At 61.6% G+C, this 9,916-nt stretch overlaps 1 protein-coding gene across 1 annotated transcript in view; it reads right to left on the bottom strand.

Moving 5' to 3' along the window:
• FIBCD1 (fibrinogen C domain containing 1) overlaps positions 1–9,330 on the bottom strand; it is an 11,808-nt gene extending 2,478 nt beyond the window's left edge. Inside the window, exons 1-6 of the mRNA XM_026860540.1 lie at positions 8,740–9,330; positions 7,652–7,811; positions 6,749–6,885; positions 1,167–1,263; positions 613–792; positions 9–311 (exon numbers count right to left, since the gene is read on the bottom strand). Of these exons, the coding sequence (XP_026716341.1) occupies positions 52–311; positions 613–792; positions 1,167–1,263; positions 6,749–6,885; positions 7,652–7,811; positions 8,740–9,213 (1,308 nt within the window). The 5' untranslated portion in view covers positions 9,214–9,330 and the 3' untranslated portion in view covers positions 9–51. The remainder of the gene's footprint in view (positions 1–8; positions 312–612; positions 793–1,166; positions 1,264–6,748; positions 6,886–7,651; positions 7,812–8,739) is intronic.
• Between the last annotated feature and the right edge of the window lie 586 nt (positions 9,331–9,916).

Below are 9,916 nucleotides of genomic sequence, written 5' to 3'. Positions count from 1 at the left end.
TGGGGAAGGGCAGGGGGCTGGGCACGGGGTGTGGGGGTTCATGCCATCCAGCTAATTCTCCTCCCGGACAGGCCGGATCTTCATCTCGGTGAACTTGAGGGAGTACTGCCAGCCGGTCCAGGAGGACCACTCGATGCCGTCGGCGTAGGAGCTGTGGTGGCCCTTGAGGTACTGCCCGTTGAGGTTGGAGGTGTGGCAGTTGCGGTACCACCAGGCGCCGTGGTAAAAAGCTGCGCAGTTGTTCTCCGAGTGGTCGTTGTCCAGGTCCTTGGTAGTGAACTTCATCCCGTTGTGCTTCAGGAAGGAGTCACCTGCCGCCAGGGGAAAGGAGCCGTGATGGGCCCTTCCTGCCCCTCACCCTGCCTTTGGGCTGTTTCCCACCCCAGCGGGCTCCTGTGGGCACCCCAATGGGGCACTTGGGGTCACCCACCCTGCAAACACCCAACTGCAGCCCCTTCCTCTCCTTCTTCCAGCTCCCCATGGCTGCAGGGACGCAGCCAGCACTGCTGCCAGCGCCGGAGGAGACCACTAACACCCCAGCGAGGAGATGTGGTGGCTGTGGGCTCCCTTGCCCCATGGGACCACACATGTCCCCCCACACCATCGCCCTACCTGCTGTCCCCGAGTAGTCAGCGATGGAGACGGGGTACCCGTCCTCCTCGGGGTCGACGGAGAAGAGCCCCACGCCGAAGCTGCCGTAGTGGGCAAAGGCGGTGCCGTTGTCGAAGTCCTCCAGGTCGATGCGGAGCTCGTAGCTGCCCTGCACTGTCAGCACGTGGATCCGCTTCAGCCCTGCGGCAGAGGGAGGGGGTGAGTGTGGGGACCCCGGTGGGGAGCGGGTGGCCAGGGGTGCCTGGGGAGGGGAGTTGGGGCAGGACAGGGAGCAGTTCCCACCCTCCAGCCCTCGCTCTGTGGTTGCTGCACGGCCAAGGGCACGTGCTCAGTTTGTGGGCAAAGAGCCCCATCGCTTCCCTGTCCCTGTGCAGCCACTGGGTCCCCTCCCCGCCTGCCCTGGCCATCACTCTTGGGACGTGGGTGCTGGCCGGGGGGGGTGTCCCAGTGTCCCTTCCTTTGCAAAGGAAACCCCAGACCTCCCTGGGAGAGGGGCTGGGGGTCCTCAGGCTTTGCCATCCTGCCCCGAGAGGAGCACTGCCAGCCCCACGCACCTAACCAGTGCTCTCCTGTCAGCTTCCCGAAGCCATCCCGGTAGGCTTCCCAGCCACGGAAAAAGTTGACGGAGCCATCCTCCCGCCGCTGAAACACCTGGGGAGACACGTGGGGCATCAGTCACGGGGCTGCTCCGAGCCTGTGCACCCCGAGCAGCCCCTCTGCTCCCCACCCCTCCCCGCCGCCGCCTTAGTAGACACAGGCACAAATTAAACCCTTTCAACTCAGTAATTACACAGGGATGGTGGCGAGCAGGTCCCCAGGGAAAGGCCGGATCATTATCTGACTGCTCCCAGGGCTGGGTGAGTTGGGTCAGATAAAATCCTTCGCCAGATCCTCTGCCTGGAAATGTAAGCAGAGCTCAGGAAGCCCGCGGTGTGCTCCTGCGGGAGGGTGGTGGGTGCCCCTGGGAGCGGTGGGCACCCGGCACCCGTCTCGAAACAGCCTGGGCTCTGCCATTACACACAGGAACGGAGGTGAGGATGGATGGACGGACAGATGACACGACTTGGGGTCTGTCCCTGCAGCACGTGCTGCCCAAACCGTCCTGCAGACAGCAGGATGCTCGGAGCTGTGTAAGGATAAGCAGCTGAATTCCCCCTCCCGAGTACCCCCCAGTCTCTGCGGGGCAGCCACCCCGTTACCAGGCATCGTTCCTGTGATGGCCTCGTTAGTCATCCCAGAGAAATTAACTGTGGGGCACCAGCCTCCTCGACTCTCCCAGAGCCCCCAGTTCCCCACCAGATCACTGGGGCTCAGCACATTTTACCTTGGAGCCTTTCCCTTTTCCTCTCCCATGTGCATCTCGTGCCCTGTGTGTTTCATCCCCTTTTATCCATAGTTTCAGGTTTGACTTATTGACAATGATCCAGAAAATACTGCTCCATGTCCAACCATTTGAACTTATTTAAGCCTCCAGCCCTGGATTAATTGCATTAAACTTGACTGAGCCAGCCTGCCCAGTTGCCACCAAGCCCCGTGCTCCGGTGGCCATGGCGGCGGGGCCGGGGGACACAGGGCACTTGGTGGTTCAGGAACAGCTGCCCTGCGTGCCGGCAGCCAAGGGGCCAGAGCACCCTGTCCGTGAGGCTGGGGTGTGTTGCTGAGCCCATTCACCCCGATTCCAGCAGCTGAGGCTCAGGCAACACCACCGAGCGCCCGCGCCGGGCGGGAAGCTGCCGTGCTTTGCTCCGTGGCGGGGATGCTCCTTCCCAGCCTCCTCCGGCTGCTCCTGCCCTTCTGCACATCCAGGGTTTCATCCCAGCATGTGGAGGAGACCCAGCTCATGAGCTTTGCACTGGTTTGTCCCTCACCAGATGGACACTTTCGGGGCTGTGGGTGCCCCGGGCAGGCTCCAGCACGCTCCTTGGCATGGCAGCGCTCTGATCCTGCTGTACTTACCTTCTAGAATTAGAGCCTTAATTTTTATCCCTGTGTTGAGCACTTGAGAAGCTGTGGTTAAGCTCGTTTAAAGGGGCTTTCTTTGGGCTTGCTGGGAAAGGGGGATGGATGGCGTGGCTGGACAAGGGCCCGAAGCTGATTTTCCTCATCCAACATCCGCTCCGGCCCTGCTGCACAGGGAAGGCGGCAGAGGCAGCACCGATGCTCCCTCTTAATCTGCTTTGACCCGCAGTTGTAAATAGGCCAATTGCCGGAGCAGTGCCCGGGGAAGCGTGTGGGGCACATCTCTGCTGGCTGAGCCTTGGCTGAGCCCTCAGCCCGGGTCCTGGAGGAGCCCTTGGTGCCCCAGTGCCTGCCGGGCTCAGCTCCAAGGGGCTGGAAACTGGGATGGGAGGGCTGGTGGGTGCTGGAAGTCCAGTGTCCTCCTGAATCTCCTGCTCCATCCTCATCATCTCTTGCACATGGTTCCTCCTTGTGTTTCATGCGTGCACCCGCCTCTCCCGCATGCAGGTGGGGAGGTGGGAGCCTCCTCCTCACCCCGCACACCAGGATGCTGCAGGCACCAGGATGCTGCAACACGGGTGACCCACAGGCTCGCTGCGCGCTCCCAGCCCTGCCTTGCTGCTCTCTTCCTCCTCATCAAATATGCATCACCCCCTCTTAAGCAAAAAGGATTTCCTTCCCTTCTTTAAAGGCAAGGCTGAAATATTTATCTCCCCCGCTTTCTGCCTCCCCCGGCCACGCTGAGCTCACGGGGCAGGGACAGGCTCCTTCAAAGGCACCAACCCAGAAAAATGGGTTAAAAAAAGAGAAAAGCAGGAGTGCTGGCCTGTGCCTGCCATGGTGTTGGCAGTGAGGGAGGGCTCTGCTCCCTCTCCCCGCAGCCCCAGTGCCAGCCCCCACCAAACCCCCACCAGGATCAAAACCCCACCACAGCCACAGCCTGGGGACACACTTGGTCACCCCATCTCTGCCACTGCAGCGGTTGAGCTCCCGGTCAGGTTTTCGGCAGCGGTGGCACAGCTGTTTTCGGCAGCGGTGGCACAACCCCAGCTTCTGTTTCTCTGAGTCCCCATCACAGTGGGGAGACCATCTTCAGGTTCAGTCATGGAGAAGACAACCTCAGAGCATCGCAGGGGCTGGTCTCTGGGAAGTGCCAATCCCCTGCGATAGCCTGTAACATCGCACCCAGCAGCGCTGCCCGTCCCGGGGACCCGCCTGCTCCTGCCTGACCCCGCCAGCAAAATTGTCTTGTCCCATTCATGGCGACTCATCAATCCCATCTTTTGGAAACAGCATACATTTCCCCAGGCTCGTCTCACCCACTGCCTTTGGCTTACCCCACCCAGTCCATGTGTAAATGCATCAGCATCTTCTCACCCCCCCCTAGCCCGCTCCGGGACCCCTCCGGCGGGTGGTGAGCGGGCTGGGCAAAGCTGTCCCCGCGAGCATCCCCAGCGTGGCAGATGCCTGTGGAGCTGGAAGCTGTCACTTAACATCACCACAGCCCTCGTCCTGCTGGCACAGCCTTTTCTCCCACATCCTTTGGCTTGCCCACCACTTCCCAATACGTGCTGTACATGGAAAATAATGCTGAAGTGGCTGGAATTGTCATGGAACTGTTATTTATGGGGCTGAGATGCTGATCCTGGGGGGGGTTTTCCTGGCTGGGCAGTGATGGAGGCTCAGGGGCACTGGGAGGAGTGTGGGGCATTTCCAAAAACTGCACATCAAGAGGCAACTTTTTCAGGCCTCCCGGGATGCTGAGCCTCCCCCATGCTCTGTCACCCCGTTATTACTTTAATAAAGTGCTGGAGGGGAGTGTCAGAATGGGGAGCCAGGGTCAGGCTGGGCAATTACAGGGCTGCAGCCTGGCACTGCGTGAGGCTCGGGTCAGCTCAGGGGAGTCACTGCAATTAAAGTCAGTGCAGAGCGCAGGACGTGGATGTTCCCGAGGGCACTTGTGGGCACCGACCCAGACCCATGCCCCAGCCGGCTGCAAACACGGCCCTGTCGCTGGCAGGCAGGACCAAGGGGGGTACAAAATGGACTGGGGGGGGTGTGCTGGGGGCTCCCTGGCTCTTCCCTCCCACACTTGGTGTCACCCTGCCCTGCCTGGACGCCGATGCTGGCTGCCCTCTCTGACACATTTCTGCCTTTTGACTATGCAGAATCAGCAGCACACAGCCCCAGAGCCGCAGTCGCTGGCACAGCGCAGGGACTGCGCCCGCCCCGGGCTGGATGCGGCCATCGCAGGGAGAGGTGTTGGTGTGGCGAGGGCTGCGCCTTTCTCAGCTGTCCCAGTGCAAGGGATGGGGAACACCCTCTGCGAGGGGACAGGGTGACACTGCAGATCACGCCGTGGGGATGGGAAGGTGCTGAGCAGCACCCGGTGACTGACCCCAGCCGGGTTTCTCCCCCACGGGGCATCGGGACAGCTCTTGCCCCGCTCCCCGTGGTCTCTAAGCCATCCATGCAGGCTAAGGCTTAGCTCAGCAGCTCCCAAGCTCCCAAGTCAAAATTGATTCAGCTGCTGCCATCGCTTCCACCCACCCACCCACATGCAAATAAGCCCAAATGTCAGGAGTAATCGCTCCAGAGGAGGAGGAGGAGGAGGGGAGGGAAATTTCCCAGGCTCTGCACCGCGGTGCCCAGCCGTGCCACAGCTTACCTGGAGCCTGGGTAAGCCAGCGCCCCAAGGACACCCCCCCCCAGCCCCAACCCCACGGGAGATGGCTGAGGCACCCCCTGCACCCCAAGGGACTGGAGGTGCGTTTGGGAGCCTCTGCTGCAGAGCAGCCCTGAGACATGGGAGCCTGGGGCGAGCACCCTCGGCCCTGCTCTGGGTGCACCCATCTCTGGGACACCAGGAACGGGCTCCTCTTCTCCTGGCTGAGGCAGGGCAGAGCCGTGGGTGCTGCCTGGTTGTGGTGCTGCGGGCAGCACCGCGCTGGCTGGGCGTAAAATCATTTACTTTGCCCCCTTCCCACCCAGCCAGAGCCCTCCTGGTTGCAGCAGCTTTAAATAAGCCCCTGAGTGTCTCGCTAATCACCTTGGGCTGCTCTTCAGGCAGTGCTTGAGCATGGGGAGACTGTGCACGGGGCCCTCCTCACCCTGAGGAGCGAGTGGGTCCCCCCTTTTCCCTCTGCGAGCCCCTCAGGAGACGGGGTCCCTGGGCACTGCGCTGTGCCTCAGTTCCCCCACTGGATTTGCTGGTACCAACCTGTGCACGACAGGTTGCTCCCATCCAGGGTGGGCTGTGGGCAGACCGAGGCCGAAGGCTCAGCAGCCCCCCGAGGGCAGGGGGGCTAAGCTCCCTCCTGGTGCTGCTCAAAGCTACTTAGAGGAATCAGATCGTGGGGATTTGTTTCCTAGAGTGCCCAGCTGGAGAAGTGCTGGCTGGCTCAGCTCGCCCAACGTGTCCTCAGGGGAGAGGCTGCTGGCCCACCCCTCCCAGTGAGCCCCCCCGCCACCTCCCTGGGACTCCCTTGCTTCCCTGACAGCACCCCAAGCAATGCTTTCCTGGGGAGGGGCTGCCTGCACCCAAAAGGGCCCCTGGGGCAATGGGGTTCTCCAGGCTTGGGGCTGCTCCCTGCCCCCAAAACTGTGAATACGGGGCCGCCGCAGCTGCTGAGGCAAAGCAAATGGGACAGAGCAGCTGGGCAGTGGGTGAATTGGTGCCACCTGGGCACCCCTGTGTTAGATGAGGTGAAATGTGCTGGGTTTGGGGTTCGTCCTGAGCCTCAGCACCAGCTCTCCAGGAGCACCAGGACAGGGCAAAGCGCAGCCATCCACTCCATGGCACAACTGCAGCTACGCTGTGCCCCAGCCAGGCACCAGCCCTGCTGAGAAGGACCAAACTCCATCCAACTCCCTGAAACCACCCTCCGGCTCCAGCCAAGCTCCCCCAGCCCAGGGCAGGGCCACCGGGCTCTGACACAGGGCTGATGCCAGCAGCTCTGCCGATGCCACCAGCACGGGTAACGCAGACAAGGCTGTTTGTTTGCTCGTTTCCCCACGGGACTGGGCAGCCTGTGCGCGGCCAGACCCCGTTAGCATCCATCCCCCACCCCAATAACACATCCAAGGGCCGAGAGTGACATCTCCCACCCCCGGCATGGGGACAGCCCGCGGCCGGCGGTGGCATCCCCCAGTGCTCCCCAGCACGGCGGCAGCTCACCGTCCAGCCGCCCCCGTCCGTCGTCATGTCGCAGTAGACCTGGAAGCCGGAGGGATAGTGCGTGGGGAAGATGGAGTAAATCCCATCCTCTTGCTGTCCGCTCGCGTAGATGTCAAAGCAGTCTCGGGGCCGGGAGCCTGCAGCGTGGCATTGGGATGGGGTGGGTCAAGAGGAAAGCTGATTAATTAATGATCTAATTTAATGTCTTGCCATTTCTTTCAGTCTCTCAACCTTGCTGCCAGCTCTAGTTGGTGGCTCGGTGCTGCCTTGCTGTTTCTCTCCTTTCTCCTTCGATGCTCAGGGTAAGCAGTGCCCGGGGGGACACAGCCACCACGGGGACCCCCATCTTGGCAACTGTCAGGGACTGACCCCATGTCCCTGTGTGACGGCAAGGGCAGGCTGGGACCCAGCTGGGGAGGAGGGAGCCGATGCCTGGAGGCAGCTGCAGGCACCATGTGGGCATGTGCTCGTAGCCCCGGGACAGTCTTACTCAGCTTCATCTTAACCAAATGATGATAAATGTGACTGTTTATTCCGAGTCCCATGCAGCGCTGCCCTCTGCACCCCAGTGAAGGCAAACGGTCACATCTTGCTCTGTTTTTGCCTCAGCTACATCTGCGTGGAGAATAGGGGTTCTGCAGGGGTGTAAAGTGGCTTTTGTGCTGGCTGGTTTATGGACAACTGGGGGGCCGCATGGTGAGAAACACCCCTTCTAGGACACAACTTTCCATCTCCCTCCTGCTCCATCTCCCCCATCTACACACCAGCCTCCCCAGTGTATTAAATCCCTTCTCCAGACTGGTTTCCCCCATCTTGAGTGGTTTTCTCCCACCCCTCTTCTTAGGTAGAAACCTGCCGAGAGCAGCCCCGGGTGCACCCCTCTCCTCGGGGACACCATCTCACCGTTGGAGCAGCCCCGGGGCCGCGCTCCCCTGGCTGGAGCTCGCTGCAGGTCAGCCTTGAGCCGGGGCCGGGCGCTGCCACGCTCCTTCTGCAGCGTGTCGAGGACGTCGCTGACGGAGCTCACCAGCCGAGCCATGTTGGTCTGGCTCTCTGAGAGCAGCTGTGGGCAGCGGACACACAGGGGGACAAAGAATTGGAGTTTAATGTGGTTAAAACCCTCCCAGGCCCCAGGCCCTTGACCACCCTGCTGTGAGGATGCTCTGCCTGCTCCCACGGCTCCTCAGGTGCCTGCAGGTAGCAACACTCCCCACCAGGGTACGGGCTGGTGGGGACCAGGTGGGGACATAAAAGCCACAGCAGATCCCATATGGCATGTCCAGTGCTCTTTGGCCTGGGGTCAGGCTCCAGATAGCACCTATTGCCATCAGGGCTGAGAAATCCCCAAACTTGGGTGTGTTGGTGCCACCACCCGTGGGATGAAGAGCATTTCTGGACAAGGGATGGGATTGTGGAGGTAGCAGGGATAGCTGTGTCCTGAGACAGCCACCCGCTCTCTGCTGTCCCCTGAGGTGACCTGGGTCAGGCGAGTGACATGGGGTGGCCATGGCAGAGCAGCAGGATGAGGAGTGAAGCGAAGCAGCGGGGATCAAGCAGCCCCATCCGGAGGGAGATGAGGGACAGCAGACCCCCGCTGACATAACCAGGTAAGTATTTCAACACAGCTCATCGCCTGGGAAATTTTTGGAACTGTAAATAAGTGGGGGCTGATTGCTGCATGAACCACCCTTGGGATGGTCCTGTGCTGTGCTCAGCTCTGCTCGGAGCCCCCAAGCTGGACCCAAAGCTGGGAGATCCACAGCGTGGGAGACTGCTCACCCAGCTCGTTGGCACTGGGGCGGTTTGGCAGTGAGACACAGGAGGCTGATGAGCTGGAGCTGAATTTCTGCTTCCTAACTTGGAATTCCCAAGCACCCACCTTGAACCTCAGCTCCTTCTGCTGGAGGCCACCCCTGGACACCACGGGGAGATGGGAACAGGGGGGGTCTGTCCCCAAGGAGCACTGTGTGGCACTCCCAGCCCCGGCTCACCTGGATGAGCCTGCCCTGCTCTCCCTGCAGGGCGCTGAGCTCCTGCCCCATGGCGCTGTGCCCCTTCTTGAGGCCGTCGCAGTCGGCGCGCAGCTGCACGGCGTGTGTCAGCAGCTTGGCCACCTCGTCCGCCACCGTGACCAGCAGGGCCTTCTGCTGGCTCTTGGTGGCCTTGGCCTCGGCATCGTGGTCGGTGACGGCACGCAGCAGGGAGGTCTGCAGCCCCTCCAGGCGCCCGAAGGTGCCCGCCGTGTCAGGGCAGTTGGGGTCGATGAAGATGTTGATGCGGGAGCTGTCGGCTTTCTCGATGGTGACCAGCGCGTTGGCTTCCTCAGGGTTGGTGCTGATGACGGGGGGCGACTCGGTGACGGGTGTGTGGTAGTGGTTCATGAAGAGGATGGCCCCCGTGACTGTCACTGCCAGGAGGACGGCCACCGAGAGCAGGACAGTGCACAGGATGTACCCGCAGCTCATCCTCTGCGGACAGAGAGATGGATGCCATTGGGACCCGTCTAGACAGACCCATCCCAGCTCCCCTTCATCCGAGAGGTGGGTTCAAACCCTCCCAGGATTCGGGGGGTCCAGTAATAAGGGAGGTGAGGTTGGACATGGTGGGTGGTGGCAGAGGAGGGGCTGTGGGGACCCCAGGGAGCCCTGTGGTTCTGTCAGGGACGCAGAGGCCACGGGCGAGCGCTCAGCAAGCAAAGCAGCTAAACCCGCCTGGGAGGCGGAGGTATGAAATAATAAAGAGAGCGAACGTGTAGCAGCCGCCTGCTCCCACTGGCATGTTTTATTTAAGGCGGTGATACTCAGCTGGAGCAGCCCAGGCTCTCAGGGAGTAGCGTGCAGGGCTCCCCGCTGCCCTGGGCACGAATATGGGAAGAAAAAAGGAAAACATCCCATGTCCCCCAGAGCAGGGACAGCGGGGGTAGCAAGGAGGTGAGGGAAGGCAGGGGCTGTCCCCAGTAGCTGTGGGTCGATGCTGGGGCATCTCCCAGCTGCAGGGTACCATGTGTTCCCAGCTCCCTTGCACCCTTGCTGTGTGCTGGAGCGGAGCAGAGCTGCTCCCAAAGCCCTTGGACCTGTCCCAGGGCCTCCCAGTGAGGGGGGGTCACTGTGGGAAAGGTCTCCAACCCGCCCTGAGCCTTTCCAGCAGCTCTGCTGCCGCCGGCACCCA

This window comes from Athene cunicularia, assembly GCF_003259725.1.
Source record: "Athene cunicularia isolate RWA chromosome 17 unlocalized genomic scaffold, athCun1 chr17_part1, whole genome shotgun sequence".
NCBI lineage: Eukaryota > Metazoa > Chordata > Aves > Strigiformes > Strigidae > Athene > Athene cunicularia.
Note: the sequence above shows the minus strand (reverse complement) of the source record. Positions and strands in the feature narration are given on the sequence as shown.